The 19,116-nt window shown below is 48.2% G+C and overlaps 1 protein-coding gene across 4 annotated transcripts in view; it reads right to left on the bottom strand.

The window, feature by feature from the left end:
- Positions 1-19,116, bottom strand: part of NBEAL2 (neurobeachin like 2) — a 528,491-nt gene that overhangs the window by 33,748 nt on the left and 475,627 nt on the right. For all 4 annotated transcript variants that reach the window (XM_029588231.1, XM_029588232.1, XM_029588229.1 and 1 more), the window contains 3 exons: positions 17,591-17,680; positions 15,754-15,863; positions 8,137-8,309 (listed from right to left, as the gene is read on the bottom strand). In XM_029588231.1, the coding sequence (XP_029444091.1) occupies positions 8,137-8,309; positions 15,754-15,863; positions 17,591-17,680 (373 nt within the window). The remainder of the gene's footprint in view (positions 1-8,136; positions 8,310-15,753; positions 15,864-17,590; positions 17,681-19,116) is intronic.

The raw sequence follows: 19,116 nt of genomic DNA, 5'->3' as shown, positions 1-19,116 counted from the left end.
GAGAAAGTTTTGCTGACACTGGCATATAACCCGTTGTGCCATCTGCAGTCCCTCGGTATTGACCTGTACCAAAGCCAAGATAGTAGAAAAAATGCAACATTAATCACCCATAAGTAGCTCCTGAACTATCAGTGGGAAGTGGAAACTTAAAACAGATAAACTTGTTCCCCTGAAAAACCATGAAGGCCCAAACAAAACCTGTAACATGCTTCAGTCTATTTACAATAACAGATCGAGTGGACTCTCCAATTATCCCCACATCAACTGGGCGGGACTCTGGACTGATCTGTGGTACTACAGGAACAAATATTAGCAGGTAAGAACCAATTTTCCTTTCCCTGTACGTACCCAGATCAGTTTAGACTCCAGGGATGTACCAAAGCTTCCCTAAATGGGGTGGGACTGCATGAGTCCCGCTCGAAGTACACTCTCACCAAAGCACATGGCCTCTGGGACCTGGACTTCCAAACAATAACGCCTGGCGAATGTGTGCAAAGACTTCTAAGAAGCTGCCCTGCAAATCTCTTGCGCCAAAAATTGCTGACACTATGTCCAGGAGGCCTCCTGAGAAAGGGTAGAATGAGCCTTCAACCCCTCTGGGTCAGGATGACCTTGACCCTGGCTTCCTTCAACCACTGCGCAACTGTGGCTTTTGATAACTTATGTTCCTTTTTTTTTTTTTTCACACCACTCCAGAGCACAAAAAGGTGATCAGACAACCAGAAGCTGTTAGTAACTTGGAAGGTCCACTGACTGATCTGAGTGAAAAGACAACATCACCTTCGGCAGAAACGCTGGAACCATCCGCAAGGAGACGCCCAAATCTGAACTTCGCAAGAAAGGATCTCTACACGAGAACGGCTGAAGCTCCAAGATTCGCTTAGTGGAACAAATGGCCACCAAGAAAACCACCTTCAAAGTGAGAACTTTTATAGTAGTCCTTCTAAGAGGCTCAAAAGGCACCACCATTCATGCCTTTGAGGACTAAGTTAAGGCTTCAGGAGAGACACAGCTTGTGGAGCAGATGGCGCAAATGTTTCACACCCCCCCCCCCCCCCCCCCGAAGGAAACACACCACATTCTGATGAGCAGCCAAAGCCGTTCTTTGTACCTTGGTTTGAAGACAACCTAACGCTGCCTCTCAAACTCTTGAGGGAGTTAAAGACCAAACCCTTCTCCAAATCTCTTTGCAAAAAGGTAAGGATATGTGTTACGGAAGCTCGCATAGGGACCACCCCCCTACTCCATGCACCAATCTTCAAAAACTCTTCAGACTCTCACATAGGACAAGGAGGTGGAAGACTTTCTAGTCTATAATAGAGTAGAAATAATATCCTCAGAGAAAACCTTTTCTCTTAAGCGTTTCCTCTCAAGAACCAAGCTGCAAGACAGACGCGAGCTGCCTGATCTGAAAATATTGGACCTTGATGCAGAAGCTTTGGCAGATGAGCGAATCTCAACGGGCCATCTACTGCTAGATTGATCAGATCTGCAAACCAAGGTCTCTTGAGGCCATTCTGGAGCCACCAGAATCACGCCTCCCAAATGACTCTCCACACACTGCAAAATCTTGCCCACCAAATGGCCATGGTGGAAACACACAGCAGATTGTTCCACTGCCAAGGAAGGACAAAGACATCGAGTACCTCTGCTCTGTGTTCTCTTCTGCGACTGAAGCAGCGGGATACCTTGGCATTTCACTGAGGCTTGCCCCACCTGTAACAGATGAGGCTTGCCCCACCTGTAACAGATGAGGCTTGCCCCACCTGTAACAGATGAGAGCTATTGCTTCCTCTGACAGCTCCCACTCTCTGGGAGCCTCCTGTTGACAGCTGAGACAATCCGCTTACATACTGTTGTTCCTGGCTGTGTGAGAAGCCATTATCAGTACCAGATGCTGCTCTGCCCAGTGGATTAGCTCCCGAGCCCTCTGAGCCACCGCACAACTCTGGGTATCACCCTACCTGTTGATATATGCCACCGTTGTCGAATTGTTGGACAAGATCCTGAGTGGGCAGCCACACAAGAGAGGAAGAAATGTATTCAGCGCTAACCGATTAACAGACCATGACGCTTCTTCCACCAACCACTGGCCTTGTACCGACTGAACCTAGCAGACAGCTCCCCAACTGGAAAGGCTGGCATCGGTGGTAACTACTGTCCACTCCAGAACTTCCAAGTCCATACCTTGATACAAGTGGTCCTGACCAAGCCACCCCAAGAGACTGGATCTGGCTAATTCTATAAGTGGCAGAGGAAGCTGAAAACTTCTCCAAGAACAGACCCCAGCAGGAAAGTAACGCTGCCTGTAGAGGCCTCATATGAGCAAACGCCCAAGGCATGAGTTCCAACATGGATGACATGGAGCCGAGAACGTTGCTATAATATAATTTAATGCAAACTTTCCCATGTTATCTCCCACCCCCTTTTAATACCTTGTTCGCATGTTTTAATCGTTCAATGTAAAGCGCCATGCCTAGCGCCAGTTTATGTTACAATGTGAACCGATATGATATCCTGGATGAATGTCGGTATATAAAAATTTTAAATAAATAAATAAATAAAATGTAGGTAATCCCAGACCCTGGGCATTTGGCTCTCCAACAATCCGTGATTGCAACTTGACAATGCGCTCCTCTGTAGGGAAACCTTCCCCAGCTTGGCAATGAAGTGTGCTCCCAGAAATTCCAACACTTGAGATGGGACGGGCTGATCTTAGACCAATTCACAATCCAACCAAGTGACTGCAAGCACTGCAGCACTAAATCTGCAGTGGGCCTCCGACTTTGCCTGAATGAGCTAGTCTAGATATGGATGTCCTAGCACTCCTTCCTTCCTATGGGCTGCTCCCACCACCTCCATTGCCTTGGTGAAAATCCTTGGGACCATCATCAGCCCAAACGGCAGGGTGCAAAGCTGAAAATGCCTGCTGAGGATCTGAAACCGCAAAAACCTCTGATGGTCGGGCCTGATGCTTATATGCAATTAGGCCTCGGTCACATCCAGGGATGCCAAGGACTCTCCCTTGTGAACCACTGCAATGACTTAGTAGAGCGTCTCCATGTAAAAACGAAGGACCTTGAGAGCCACATTCACCTCCTTCATATCTTTGGAACCACGAAGTAAATGGAGTAACGTCCTTTCCCATGCTCCTTCACGGGAACCAGGACAATGGCTCTTAGCATCCGTTGCCGGTCTAGAGTCTGCTGTACCACCCATCTCTTATCTGGAGAGGCGCAAGATCTCGAAGCGGATGAGCAAATTCTAAAGCATAACCTTGTATTATCATGCTTAAGACCCACTGGTCCGTAGTGATCCTGGTCCAGTCCTCAAAAAAAGGAATCAATTGACCCCCTATCAGCGGGGCGAAGGAGTGGACCGGCCTTGCATCATTATACTGATTTGGCTCCAGAACCATCTCTGTCCGGCTTTTGCCCACGAAAAGGCTGGTTCCAGGACTGTTGCCTCCCCGAGGCCTGTTTGTGGACACCTGCTGACAACCTTCCTTGATGAAAATGCCTGTTCCCCTGGAAGTAAGCATGCCCAGAAGAGGAATTCCTTGCCCCTCTAGGCCTACCTTCAGGCAACTTGTGCACTTTATTGTTCCCAAGATGCTTTATCATCTCCTCCAAATCTTCTCCAAAAAGTAGCTTCCTCTTGAAAGGTAGCAGTCCTAATTGAAACTTGGACGTCACATCTGCCGACAAGGCCCTTAACCAAAGCAGTCTCCTTGCTGAGACCGCTGATATTATGGTCCTAGAGGACATCTTGATAAGGTCATACAGTGCATCTGCACCATAGGTTACCACAGCTTCCAGCCGTTCTGCCTGCTTCGCCTCCGGAAAGGACATGGACTTGTCAGACTGCAGCTGTTGAACCCAACGCAGCCCTACTCGAAGCATGAAACTGCTGCACACCACTGGCTGAATGCTGAGTACTAATAACTCAAAGATATTGTTTCAGATGGACTTCAAGTTTCCTTCCTGTAGATCCTTCAAGGCTGTCAAACCAGTTACCAAAGTCGTTGTTTCCTTTGTTACAGCCGACATGTAGACATCCACCTTTGGAACTCACAAGAGCTCCAGAATGTCCTCGGGCAAAGGATATAACTTATCCTTTGCCCAGCCCACCTTCAGGCTGGTCTCCGGAGTATCCCACTCCCTGACCTTCAACTTCTTGACAGACTTGTGAACAGGAAAAGTCTCTGCTGGGTCCTGTAAGCCAACCATGACTGGGTCCACATCCTCCTGATCGGATCTTTTTTCCAGAAGCTTTATTCCTAGTTCCCCCAAAACATGGGGGTTCAGGAACTCCAACTCCTCCCTGTGGAACAGATGCACCACCCTCGGATCATTACTGTCCACAGGCGGGCCTTCCCCCTGCTCTTTGGAATCCCAAACCCCCCCCCCCCCCCCAAGAAGAGGATCTGCTGAGGAGGACCAGAACCAGCCAGAATACTGACCCCAGGATCCTCTGATAGATCGTCCACCCCGGCATGCTGTGAGGGCTCCCCCAAGGGCTCAGCAAACCCCGATACCCACAGCCTCCCTGTGGTTCTGGATTTCTTCCTGAGCCGAGACCCAGCAGAAGTTCCATGCATGGGCCCCTGCTGCCCCGCGGGCCAGATAATCCATTTGCATTAACATTACAAAATCCGTCGAAAAATAGGTAGAACTATCTAAAACCTCTCCCAGGAGGTGATTGCCACCCCCACCCTACCCCCAAGGGCCCCCCAGGTCTGTTCGGGGCCCAAATCAGCTGAGGATAGTGAAGGAGGGAAATCCCCCTCCCCCTTCACGGCTTCAATAGCAGCAGCCTGCCGCCCCACGAATGTGGCCAAGATAGCCGCCGCTCCCGCACTGAAGGGGAACGGGTCCGAGGCTTCCTGCGGCCCCTGCAAAGTCCTCCCGACTTGCGCTGCCACTCAGACCCCCCTCCCCCATGGACAAACCCAAACTGCCCTCTCCCTCCGGGAGGCACCGAAAGCAGCAGCCGTTGCGCACGAATCACCACAGCCTGCACATTTAGCGCCATGGTGGCATGCTCTTAAAGCGGTCGGCCGCAGGAGATAGACACCGGAGGAAAAAGGAGCAAGGGGCTGAGTTTGTTAACACTGAGCCCCACTCAGCGTGAGCCGCACACTACATCGAAAAGGGAGAGCCTCGTTCTCTCCTGAAATGTTTCTTCTGCAGCTGCTTTTTGTTTTTTTAAATTTTAACCAAACCAGCCAGCAAAGATACAACAAGACAAAAGGCACACTTCCCTGTGCTGAAGATCGGTAGCAGGCTCCTTTGATTCTCCTGGAGAAAAGGGAGCAGGAACTACCAGCTTTCAACTCCCAGGTGATTAAGGACCGAGCGAACTAAGGGCCCTCAACTCGTCCACCTCAAGAGGGATAGCCCCAGCAGAGCCTGCCAACCTCCTGGGAGGAATCACCAACTCTTCTTCTTCTTTTTTTTTTTTTTTATTAAACTAAGTCCAGACTGCAGGTTTTGCTCATCTACCATCTTCTGGAGACAGAGAAATACTGAGGGACTGCAGGTGGCACACCAGGTTATATGCAACTATCAATAAAACTTTCTCTGTCTCCCATCTGCTGGAAGGGAGGCAAAACCCAGGAGTCAGGAGTCTGGACTGATCTGGGTACGTACAGGGAACTGCTATTTATCAATAAGGACTGGAGGCGTGGGATCTATTCATTTAATGCTTGGGTACTTGCCAGGTACTTGTGACTTGGATTGGCCACTGCTGGATACAGGATGCTGGGCTCGATGGACCCTTGGTCTGACCCAGTATGGCATGTTCTTATGTTCTTATGAGGGGGCACTTGACTAGATAGGGAAAAGGAAGCAGTGAGTGTCGGCAGGGAGAGAAGAAACGAATGAAAGGGAATGAAAGAGGAAGGCAGCAGAACCAGCAGATAGCGAGAGAGAGGCAGGGGGTGAAAAAGTGGCAAAACAAGAACCTGGATAATGAAAGCAGTGGCATCTGCATTTGGGAGGTGGGGGGAGTCTCTAGAAAAACCAAGAGGAGAGGACAAAATACGGGGAAAGAGGAAGAGATGACAGCATGGAGGGATGGGAGAAGAGGCAAGTGAAGAAGGGGAGAGACTGGAGGAAGGAGACAAGAATAGACCAGTGGGGGGGGTGGGGGGGGGGGGCCGGGGACAGATGGGAAGGAAGAGAGAAACCTCTGGAAGGGGAGGGAGAATGGAGAAAGGCAGTAGAGAAAGAAAAAGAAATGAGAAGTAATATACAAAAGGAAGAATGAATTGTAAAAGTGAAAGGAACAAAGATGTCTATAGTCAGACAGTCTGGATAGCAAAGTTAGCCGCATATTCCACAGTGCAGCCGCTCTACTGGATATAGCCAGCTATCGTAAGAGGTAGCCGGCTAAGTTTAGGACAGCTCTTTGACTCAACCAGACTAAAGGCCTAATTTTCAAAGGGCCACGCGCTCAAACACCGGCAGTTACGTGCGCAGCCGGGCCCTGTGCATGCCGCGCGCATTTTCTAACGGGCCCGGCCACGTGTGTAACCACCAATACGCGCACACATGCTGGGCACTAAAAAAGGGGTGGGCCATGGGCGTGGTATAGGCGGGGAGGGGTGGGAAGGGAGCCGGCTGGGACAGCGGCCATTAGCTGCTGTTCCGGGAAAGCACGCGCTGGCAGGGGGCCGGCGCGCAGAGATTACCGCTGCTCCAGAAAAGCAGTAAGTAATAAAATAAAAAAATTTGGGCAAGGTAGGTTAGGTTTAGTGGGTGGGGAGGAGAGGGGAAGAGGAAGGAAGTTTAGGTGGGGGGTAGGGGGTGGGTGGGTAGGAAAGTTCCCTCCCAGTCCGCTCCTTAATTGGAGCGGACTGGGAGGGAGCTGGGGAAGGCCCGATGGTGTCTCAGTGCGTATTTAACGAAAATTTGCTCCCCTGTGCACGTGGATTTTGAAATCCGGCATGCATGTGCGTGCGGCCATCAGATCGGGAACCGTGCGCACATGGAAGGCCGCGTGCTGTTTTTAAAATCAACCCCTTAGTTGGCTAAGTCATCCGGTTAACTCAATTTTGGAGTTAGCTGGTTAACTCAACTCCTCCCAGTTACGCCCCTGGAACACCCCTAACTTATCTGGCTACATTCTAGCTGGCTAACTCATAAGGCTGAATATAGCCAAATAGGCCATGCAGACAGATAACTATTTCGCTATCCGTGTAAATGGCTTTTGAACGTGGACCTCAAAATAACGAAAGACGGCAAATTATTCAGATACACACAGCAAAAATCGCAGAACTGTTTTATTTCCGGAAAATATTTCAGATGAGGGTTTTCAGTAAAATTGGCTTCTGGTGTACGCTAATTAACGCAGAGCAGCGTGCAATTGGATGCATACAAGCGACAGGATTTCAAAACCTGAGCTGCAGCAATCTATCCCTGCGCTGCTGCAGGGAACCAGAGCACTGGTGACCGGCAGACACGGAACCTATCCCAGCGCATGCAGGGCATCTGCAGTCCTGTTTAGTCTCAGAAGAAAAAAGGGAACTACATATCCCAGGGATACATATGGCCCGCTGGCGGTTCGTGTACAAGTCCAGTGGTGAAACTGTACCTCCTCCCCCCCCCCCACCCCACCTCCGGCCCGAGAAAAAATATATTAAGAGACCAGAGATGCGAAAAAGGGAAAGGAGAAGGATTATGCCTCAGGATGACAGAGGGAAAGAGGTGGAGCAGATAACAGGAAGGGGAAAGGGGCAAATGGAGATAGTGAAGGGAGGAACAGCAATAGCTCTCGTGACACAGCCCTTTTTTTTTTTGTTTTGTTTTTTGTTACTTAAGGCTCTAAGCCTGAGAGGCTGGTGACTGGGCTGCCACAGCTCTTCTGTTGCCATTTTCCCTGAGGAGACACTATTGTGCACGAGGTCCTCAAGGAGGATTAAATAATGGCAGCAGGCCAGTCCTGCCCGTTTCCTGGCATTTCGCTGACAGACTGCCCTACTCACGGCAACATTTAATCACAGCTTTAGCATAAGTAGAGAAGCCCAGCGTTGGAGGAAATGTGTGTGTGTGTGGGGGGGGGGGGGGCTGAATCCGATACCTGGGGTGGGTAGGTTGGGGGGGAGGGCCCTGTACCCCCTTTTCGGGATCATACCTATGTGCCTGATGATGTGTCCTATCACCTTCCCCTTGCTGAGGGAGGTGACCCGCAGGCTGTTATCCCAGTGACCCCCACTGAATAGCAGCTTCCCGTCATGAGACACAGTCAGGGTCTTGGAGGACAGCTCGACTCCCGGAGAGAAGGGGCCGCAGAGGAGACGCTGGGTTCTGGCAGAGAGAAAAGAGAAGAGTGCTTACAGCCACTGCCCAAAATCTGCTCACACCTATTCAGCATACGCACGGTGCCACCCGAAATCAAACCGCAGGAAACCAGGCCTCACAACACTCAATGATAACGACGGGCGTTAAAAAAAACACAAGCAGAAAATACAAAGGGAAAAGGATTGCTGGAATTAGAAATCAGCATCTCGGGACGGAGTTACAGATGTTTAAATGGTTCCAGGATCGGAGACCTCCTTGTCATGGCACAGAGGCCGAGCCAGCCCTGTCTGTTTTATCCCCCATTGACAGGCCGATGCAATAAAGTGCCTTCTGCACGGTTTTACCCTCACTTCAACGCACATTTTTTGCAGGTAAAAACTTACACTACCAATGAGTGAAAGAATTTTACCAGCACAAATTATGCATTGAAAACTGTGAAAAATGCTTAGCACCTTTGCACGGTTAGCCCATGCAAATGAGGGCATTAAAAGCATTACCCCTGATGCAGAGAGGTGCATTGGCCCAGCTGGGATTTTCTTAGTGCTAGAAACTTAACTCCTAGATCAGAGATGGAATTAAGTTTCCAGCACTACTGAGCTGGCACTTAAAACCCATAAAAAAAGAAAAGAAAATGGAAAAAAAAATATGTCAGAAACACTTTGTGTGTAAGTACTGACTTATCCAAGTAGAGTTGTGGCAACTTAGCCGAATAAATACTGACTTATCCGGCTATCTGGCGAGGTTCACCACTGCCACTTAGCCGGATAAGTTAGTACCTATCTGACTATCTGGAAGAGTTTGCTACTACTTAGCCAGATGACTGATTTATCTGGCTAAGTGGCAACAGCGAATCTTGTCAGACAGCCTGATTATTTATTTATTTTAAAATCTTTTCTATACCGTCGTTAAATGGGATACCGTCACAACGGTTTGAAGGAAGGCACATAAAAATAATGATGCTAAAATATATCAATTTACACAGGTGTCATAATGCCATAAGCCAGAATTTATCCAGTTAAGTGGCGGCAGCTGCAGCCACTTACCTGGAGCGCGATCTGCCTGTCATAGGCGCCCCTCCCCCCCCCCCTTTCCGGAGTTAAAATGTGCATTCGGCATGTGCAGCACACACATTTTACAGGCAACTAGTTTTTTGTTTTTTTTTTAATTCCCGATGCATTTGCTTATTGCAGCGGGAGTTAAAAAATATTTTAATCTGAGTGTTAAAACCGTGCATGGAAATCAAGCGCACAGTGGTTCAACGTCCAGCTATCTGCATCACAGCCTGTCCTCTCTACAGACTTGTTGCCCCTCTTTATTAAGGAAAGCAGAGCTGCAGGTGCTTAGATGCAGTGGGGGCCAAAGGCAGGACACATTGAGCCTATGCCCAGTGATGTGGAATCATCCCAACCTTTTGCATGCATCAACTTGCCATCAGCCACCGTAAAGGCTGCTTATGGGAGCTAGACCATTGGTTTAGGATTTTCTGGCTGCCCTTCTTTTCCTCTCCCCCTGTAGTATTCAAACTGTTTAATGTTGGTTAAGAACATAAATCTGACTGTTGAGATGAATCCATCATTATAGATTTTACAAATCTAGACCGTTGGATGCTGAAGGCATGAAATGATTTCACATAAGTGCTTTCTAGTGCTTTTGGATGTGTTTTAATTTTTTTGTGAGGGTCACTTAGGGGAAAAGAACTCAAGACCATAATCAGCCAAAATAAAATTGATTTAAACAGGCTTTGAAAATAATTAATAATAATAATAATAGTAATTTGCTTTTAAATAGGGTCTCTTCTCTGCACAAGACCCTCAGATACTTTACTGTTTAATAGGGATGCGCAATCGTTTTTCCCTTGAAATTTCCTAATTTGGAATGGTTCGGGAGAATCGAAAAACGATTGAATGTTTTCCAAAATTTTGGAAAACATTCATTTTTGGGTTAGTGCACACAAACGGGAGTTAGTGAGTGCTAACTCCCGATAGTGCGCACTAACTTGGCAGAGTTAGTGCGCACTATCGAAGTTAGCGCGCACTAACTCGAAAATCAGGGCTCCTGAAAAAAAAAACACCGAACCACGGGAAAAACGAAATCCCGCGGGGGGCCCAAAACAAACTTGACACGAAATTCTAACCCGAAGCTCATCTCTACTGTTTAATACTTCATAACCACACATGCAGCCATTTCTGGGAAGAAGGCACATTCCCTGTATGTACCCAGATCAGTCCAGACTCCTGGGTTTTGCCTCCCTTCCAGCAGATGGAGACAGAGAAAGTTTCACAAGTACCGCCTCTTAAACCAGTGTGCTACCTGCATCTCCTCAGTATTTCTCTGTCTCCCGCAGATGGAAGTGGTGCAAAACCTGTGGTTTTGTACCCTAATTTAAAAAAAAAAAAAAAGTTAAGAAGTACTCGGGTCTTAGGTATTCTTGGACTTTGTTCAGACTTTCCTTCCAGGAGGTTGGCAGGTCCTGGTGGGACCATCCCTCCTGGGAGCAGGTTAAGGACGAGCAGGGGCTGGGGACCCCAGATTTGCTCTTTCGGATATGCCGGGGGTGGCAGTCAGTGGTCTGGCTCCCTCCCCCTCAGCGAGGATCGTGGGAAGCCTCTGCCATCCTTCTTCAGGGAAGTAAACTTTTTTCTTTTTCTTTCTTGTTAGTAAAGTTTAAAAAAAAAAAGCAAGAAAAGAAGCGGTGATTGTTTTTTTTTCCAGTGTTCACCCCAGACAAAGGCAGGGCGCTCAGGCTGAATCGCCCTGCGGCTCCCGATCCCGTTCACCGTCTCCGGCGTCTGCTGCGCGGTTAGGCGTGCCAAGCCACTGCTCTGTGTGTGGGGAGCACTGCTTGCGGCTCTCCACGGGGAAGCAATGCTCCCGCTGCCTCTCCGGTGGGGAGGGCCCTTCGTGGGGAATCTGTAGCAGCGTCATCTAAGCAGCGTGGCCCTGACAGGTGGAGGAAGCGGCCGACCCATTCCTGATAAGCATGGGAATGGCGGACATCTTGAAAAGTTTCATGGCTGCGGAGAGCACAACAGGGGGAGAGGATCTCCGTTCAGCGCTGTCACCGGCCGATTCTAGCCCCGAGGAGGCCCGGGGGGGGGGGGGGGGTGTCCCTAGGGGAGCAGTCAGGAGGGGATTCCGATCCCCTGGAGGGGGATTTGTGTGTTCCTTCTCAATTTTCTCCAGATTTTATTCTTTTATTGCACAAAGCATATCTGGCCAGTCAGGCCAAGCTGAGTTGCTCCTCCAAACGCAGGGCTCCGAAGGGTCCACCTAAAAAGGTGCCTAGGTTGTCGGAGATGCTGGGGACCAAAAGGATCCATAAGGTTAGAGGTCCTGCGATGCAAGGGACTGCAGATAAAATTTCCTCGGAGGAGTCCGACCAGGGGTTGCCCTCGGGAGATGGTCACCCTCGGTGTCTCTCTTTCCAACAGTGGCCTGGATCAGGAGGGAGAGTCTGGAAAGATTCTGGCCATGGAAGGGGATGATCCTAAGATCGTTCCACTTGTTTCAGAGGGAAGAGCTGGGTCTTATGATTCCACACATCCTAACGGAGTTGGGAATAGCGGTTCCGCAGGAGGAGCTGGACCAGGACACAGTGGATTGGTCATGGCTGGTTTGAGAGGCCCAGCCAGAACTTTTCCCTTCCATAGGATGGTCAAGCAATTGATGATAGGGGAGTGGGAAACTCCGGAAACTGGTCCTAAGGTTAGTAGGGTTATGGATAAGCTTTATCCTTTGTCTGAGGAGACCCTGGAGCTCTTGAGGGTGTCGAAGGTGGATGCTTCTGTGTCGGCGGTTACTAAGAGAACCACCATTCCAGTAGCTGGTGCAGCAACTCTGAAAGATCTGCAGGACAGGAAGCTTGAGGTGCATCTCACAAAGATTTTTGAAGTCTTTGGTCTGGGCATCCATGCTGCAGTATGCAGAGGTTTTATGCTTCGGGCAAGCCTCAGATGGGTGCGACAGTTACAGAGTGCCAGGGATCTCTCACCCCAGGAATTAAAGCAGGTGGAGTGCTTAGAAGCAGCGGTAGCCTACACAGCTGACACTTTATAAGATCTTATTCACATCTCTTCTAGAACAGCGGTCTCTGCAGTACCAGCTAGGAGACTCTTGTGGTTGTGAAACTGGTCGGCAGACATTTCGTCAAAAGCACAGCTTGGGGCGCTCCCTTTTAAGGGAAAGCTCCTTTTTGGAAAGGAGTTGATAAAGCAGCTCAGATAATAAGATAACAAGGTGCACAAGCTACCAGAAGACAAACTTAAAGGGCCAAAAAGTTTTCTGCTGGTTCGCTCTCGCTTTTGATGCCAAAGATGATTCCTTCAGAGCAGGGTTCCAGGCACAGGCCAGAGGCAGACCTCGGGAGGATTCAGTCCTTGTCCCAGTCCTTTTGTGGACATAGAGCAAACAGACGGCTCCGGCCAAGGGCCTAGCGGAGCCAAATCCGCACAATCAAGCGAGGCCGTCCCACTCCTCAATCCCAGCCATGAGGGATAGGCCGACTCTTTTTTTTTTTTTTTTACAAGGAATGGATCAAGATTACATTGGGCCAGTGGGTTCTAAGCATGATAGAACAAGGCTACGCTTTAGAATTTGCTCAGCTGCTAAGAAGCCTGTTCATGGTATCTCCCTGTGCTTCGCCAGTGAAGAAACCTGTCGTTCAACAGACCATCCAAAGGCTAAGAATGCTGGGGCCATCGTTCCCATCCCCCAGGAGGAGTGGGGGATGGGAAGGTATTCCATTTATTTTGTGGTGCTGAAGAAGGAAAGGACATTTTGTCTGATCCTAGACCTGAAGAAGGTGAACGTGGCCCTCAAAGTTCCCCGTTTCAGGATGGAGACTCTCAGGTCTGTCATAGCGGAGGTGCGAAGCAGGGAATTTTTGGCTTCCCTGGATCTACCGGAGGTGTATTTGCACATTGGGATTCGCCGGGATCATCAGAGATAACTCAGGTTCATGATCCTTGGAAAGCATTTTCAGTTTTGTGCTCTCCCCTTCGGTCTAGCCACTGCTCAGACGACTTTCATCTAGGCAATGGTGGTGGTAGCAGCAGCCCTCAGAAAGGAGGGGTTGCTGGTTCATCCATATCTGGACGATTGGCTCATTCGGCATCCTCTGAAAGCGGTAGCAGAAGGTGAAACTGCTCTGAAATCAGATCCCACCGGGATAGCAAAGCTTTCTGTAGTGGTCTCATATGGGGACCATGGGACCAGCTCCAAAGTAGAGGCCATGGAACTGAGGACCTGCAAGTAATCACAGACCTTGGGGTCTCCAACAGGTTCCGAACTTGTGTTTGTAGCTTGAGAATCTGCTCTGCCGTGAGGAAGACCTTGCCCACATGGGTATTGAAACATGAATTCCAGATCCTGTGAAGGCACTGCACCACTTGAGATCCTTGGGTTAGATTGTGAACCTGGCCAAGAGCCGCCTTTCACCTTCATGTGGTCCTCAAGGGCTTGTTCAAACTTCCGTATGAGCCTCTTAAGAGAGCCACCATTAAAGATCTGACTCTGAAAGTTGTTTTCTTGGTGGCAATTTGTTCATCCAGAAGAGTGTCTGAACTTCAAGCTTTGTCATGTAGGGAACTCTTTTTGCAGATTACAGATTCCGGAATCTCTCTAAGGATGGTCCCATCTTTTCAACCAAAGGTAATTTCAGTGTTCCACCTAATTCAGTTGATGGAGGTTCCGGCCTTTACAAATCTAGAGTTTTGTACGCCTCTTGCAAAGGAATTAAGACAGTTGGCTGTCCGAAGGGCTTTGTTGAGTTATCTGGAGGTCACTTACTGTTTTAGTTTGTCGGATCACATTTCTGTGCTTTGGAATGGTGCAAAAAAGGGTCAAAAGGGTTAAAGGCCATGAGGGTGCATTGGTTGAAGGAGGCTATTGTTTCCGCATATATCTGTTGCGGTCAACGGCTCATTCTACCCTTTCGTAAGCAGTCTCCTGGGCAGAGTGCCAACTAATTTCACCACAAGAGATTTGCACGGTGGCTACTAGAAAATGTTTACATGCCTTTGCCAGATACTACAGATTGGATGTCCAGACCCTGGATGACGGCAATTTTAGTGAAAGCGTTCTATGAGTGGTCTCTCACAATCCCACCCCAGTTAGGGAAGCTTTGGTACATCCCAGGAGTCTGGACTGATCTGGGTACCTACAGGGAAAGGAGAATTGGTTCTTACCTGCTAATTTTCGTTCCTGTAGTACCACAGATCTGCCAGAGTCCTGCAAGATGGGGGAGAGGGAATTTGGAGAGTCTGTTCGATCTGTATACTGTAATAATTCTGATTAATCCTGAATAATAGCATAGGTTGCCCATTAGTCCTTTTACGAAGTGTTATAAATTTACTAGCGATTTTCCTTGTCCTCTGCTCAATCCAGGGGATATAGTAAGGTTAATTGGTTGAACGTTTTGTTAAAGATTTTTATACTTGGGTACTGGTTAATACTGAGGAGATGCAGATGACACACCGGTTTACGAGGCGGTGCCTGTGAAACTTTCTCTGTCTCCATCTGCTGGCAGGGAGGCAAAACCCAGGAGTCTGCACTGATTTGTGGTACTACAGGAACGAAAATTAGCAGGTAAGAACCAATTTTCTTTTTCCACCACCCCGACTATGGGGCCGATGCAATAAAAAGCGCGGAAAGCGGGCGCTGAAAAGTCAGTGTCTGCAAGGGGGGGCGCCATGCTATACACAAATTAGGGGGTTGCGCGACCTTAGCGCCTCCTTGCTAACGCGACCCCACCGCGGCTGCCGGTTATGAAAACAGACGCCGGTAAAATTGGCGGTCTGCCGAGGTTTAAAAAAAATAGAAGTATAGAAAAGAAGTTTTTTCTGCTTTTTTTGTACTTCTTTTACATGCGCTCATCTATTAATGCCTGCTCCAGGCAGGCGTTAATATCCGAGAGCAAAATGTGCGTCTGAGACGCAAACTTTTTTTTTGAATGCAGAGGCAATGAGTAATAGGCTCATTCTCATGCATTTGCATGTGATGAGAGCTATTGCATTCACTCCGCGTCGGATGCGCGTTAAATAGGCGCTGATCCCATTGTTAGAGTGGATTAGCGCCTATTTAACCCGCGTCCGAGTGCAGGTTATACAGTGCGCTCGGCAGAGTGCACTGTATTGCATCGGTCTCTTAGTGATCCGGAGAAATCGAGGCACAAGGGGGTTAATGTGACCCAGACTGGGGGACTAATAAGCAAGTCCACAGCATCGGGGATTTGAATTTGTATCCAAAGTTTTCAGTACCCTCCCTTCCTCTCTGCTTTTAGATCCCCAACCAACTCACCAAAATTCCAGGTTCCCAACGGGTTCAGATCATCCTCTCCTGTCTTGTTCTTGGATGCATTGAGATCTGCCAAGGCTACATCCCCTCCAAGGGAATGCCTTCCTCTATGCTAAAATGCTCATAGACAGACAGACAGACTGAGGACAGAGCTTACTTGACATTGGAGATAGTGGGGTCCTTGGTGAAGGTGAAGTAATTGGAGATGTTTTTGTCGTACGGCAACCAGCTGTGGATTCCTAGCAACCCATTCGCACTCACTGTGACCTAGAGAGGAGGGAGATTGAAGGACAGGGCTGGGAGTCTTGGCCATTGTGTGGCAGTGACATCTAGTGGCTGGAGTTAGGGTGCACATGTAATAAGGTTCTGGAGGGAGCCATGATCTGTGGCCCCCTGGTAATGGCTGGACTAGGTGGAAAAAAAACTCTGGCTACCTATAAATGAAGATCATGGTCCCATAGCCCAACACAGTATTTCTCAGGCCAGTCCAGGAGTACTCTAAAAGGAAGCAATGCAAGAAAATCTCTCTCATGCAAATTCTTTGTGGATGTCATGAAAACCAGACTGATTATGGGGTACTCCAGCACCAGCTTGAAAAACACAAGCCCAAAAGAAGCTGGTTCTGATAGAGGTGGGTTTCCCCCCAAACCTATCACTAGGACCCCATACAGTCAGGCTTTCAGGATATCCAATGAATATGTATGACACAAATTTGCCAACACTGGAAACCTACGAAAATACAAATTTATCTCATGCATATTCATTGCGGATATCCTGAACATGCAGTTGGCTGTGGGGTCCCCAGGACAGGTTTGGAAAGCACTGGGCTAGGGAGTATATTCTTGGACTGGCTTGAGAAACACAGTATTGGACTACAGGTGCCTATTTTATGACTGCTCACCTAGTCCAGATATTGCTATGGACCACAGACCATGTCTACCCCCAGAACCTGATACATATGTACCCTGAGTCCATCCACTAGGTGTCCCTGCTGCACAAGGGCCAAGACTCCCAGTGTTAACGATGCCTCCACAGCAGGGGTGGGCAATTCCAGTCCTCGAGGGCCACAAACCTGTCGAGGTTTTAGGATATCCTAATGAATATGCATGACATAGATTTGCATACAACTGAGGCAGAGTGCATGCAAATCTCTCTCATGCATATTCATTAGGGATATCCTGAAAACCAGACTGGTTTGTGGCCCTCGAGGACCGAAAGTGCCCACCCCTGCTCCACAGCAACCCCAGTGCTGGCTGACTTGAGGAACAGGAAGATATGACCTGATCAGACCCAAGCCTCTTGCACAATAACTGGCACTTAGCAAGGGCGTTCAAATAAACTGAAATTCTAGGTTAATAATCTGTTTCAAAAGCAATCTCTTCCCCATTTCTGTACACTGCCATTGTTTTCAGATACAACTGTCAACAGAGATGAACCAGAAAGTCACAATCTGAAATCACAAGTAAAAAAAAAACAACAACAAAAGTCTGCCAGGAATCCAGGTATTTTGATCAGGAACTTGGTTATTTACACCTTGTTAGCACAGGATTATTTCTATCGAGTTCTTAAGATTGTGATCCATTACAAATAGCCAGATTACAGGTATGGTTCTGGATCTCTTGTTGCAAGTGTGGTTGAGCAGACGGTTGATTCATAAACTGATTCACAAGGAACATTACAGAAGCCATCCTGGCTTCTGGTTCTTACTCTTTTACATTCCGTACAACCTAAAATATTTCATGGTGTGCCAAGTTTTCACCACCTCTGTGATCTTGGCATGGTTAAACATAGCTAGTTAGTGAGGGAACATTTTTAAAAGCAGATTTTTGACTGGCTGACTCCCATAGTTATCTGTTAAACCCTTTGAAAGTTAACCTTAATGAGTTTTAGGCTTTATTTCTTTAACTCGTGTACGGTCGGTGCTTGCATCCAGCGCCTTGCAAACCGGAAACTGGACTTTCTAAAGAAATAAGCATGGACTCCGTTACACTCACCAGCACGTCTGGAGATCCCTGAGTGATGAAGGAGTGCGCTTGGTTTTTCGGCACCTCGACCTTCACTAGCGGGACACCGTCCATTATCACCTGAGACGCAAAGGACAGTTCATGAAAGAGGTGATTGGGCAAGCTGCACTGAATCCTGTCACTGCCATCTTCCGCGCAAGCTGGTATGACTTTCAAAAAAGTAGCTGGGCTAGTACCAGTCAAACGGTTGCCCGAGTGCAATGAATTATTTCATACTAAATGCTGCTAGCTTTTGGCGCTTCTGGCACTTAAAATTAAGCAAAGTGGGAAGAGGTAACAGCGTCTCCTCCTCCTGTTCTGAACTGGGGAGGCTTTTTAGGGTTTGAGAGCAGGGATTTTTGACAAAACCTTTTTTGAAGGTTGGGGACAGAAAATGATGCATCTTAAATGTAAAATATATCGGGAGTGAGCATGGGCCTGTTTGACGACAGCTACATTTTTTTTTTTATCCCTAACAGTGGTGGGGGGAGGGGAGGGGGAGGGGGAGGGGGGGGGAGAGGAAAACTGGCCGTTGCTCAGCGGCTAGTTGGTTTCTTTTTTTTTTGTTATCCATCTAATTTTAGGACAGAATTTTTCTGACCAGAGTTACCCAGACAACATCATTATTCCATGCTAACCAGATAAAATGCAGCCATTCCTACTGATTGCCCCTGACATTGGCTAAGTTTTAGATGGGGGTGGAGCATTCGAAACTCTGGGATTATCCGGTTAACTCCTAAAGTTAGTTGGAAAAACCCCTTTGAATACAGTCCTCCACATGTCTTTTTGATTTAACTGCATCTTTTACATCAGTAAGCACTTTTAATTTTTGAACAATACTTGCTGGTGTGGACAGTGGATTTTCTCTCCCCCCCCCCACCAAATCTGGTGCACGTGTCCTAACCCTGTGGGCCCCTAAACTATTGCTTCCTTCCATTAAAGAACTCCAAGGATCAAACCAAGCTAGCCGATGCCCTGCAGCACCCAAATGTGCCCCTAGTCAGTAGCCAAAGTGCACAAAGGGGGTGGGGGGTTTACATCAATAAAGTTTATGTTGTTCAAAAAAAAAAAAAAGGTTTGCAGAAGGTATTCCTCGTTGCATTGGGGTGTCTGTGCATGTTTGTGGGAGAGGAACATGGGTAAAATCTCCCCCCTCCACTGCCCACAGTGGAACAAGCCAACTGATGCAACAGAAATCTACCAAGAAGCAAGGTTAAGGGAAGGGGAGGGAAAAGGGGGAGTATTGGTCAGTTAAGAGGCTAAGATGGCTGAGGTCCCCAGCGTAACACTCTTTGAAGTCTGTGGCTGGAAAAGCGTGCCATAAACAAACAAGAACGATGATGATGATGATGATAAATAGACAGGTAAAGCAGTGGGCTCTTTTCCTTTTAGCTTCATCTTACGTTCAGCTAAATCATAACTTGCAGAGAACTGCACACCCTTTGCGGTGATGCTGGGAGTTCCAGGTACACCCTGTAACTGATGGGAATCAGATGTCAATTGTTTTAGAGGGCAAA

This window comes from Rhinatrema bivittatum, chromosome 2 (genome assembly GCF_901001135.1).
Source record: "Rhinatrema bivittatum chromosome 2, aRhiBiv1.1, whole genome shotgun sequence".
Taxonomy (NCBI): Eukaryota; Metazoa; Chordata; class Amphibia; order Gymnophiona; family Rhinatrematidae; genus Rhinatrema; species Rhinatrema bivittatum.
This window is presented reverse-complemented; position numbering and strand designations above follow the sequence as displayed.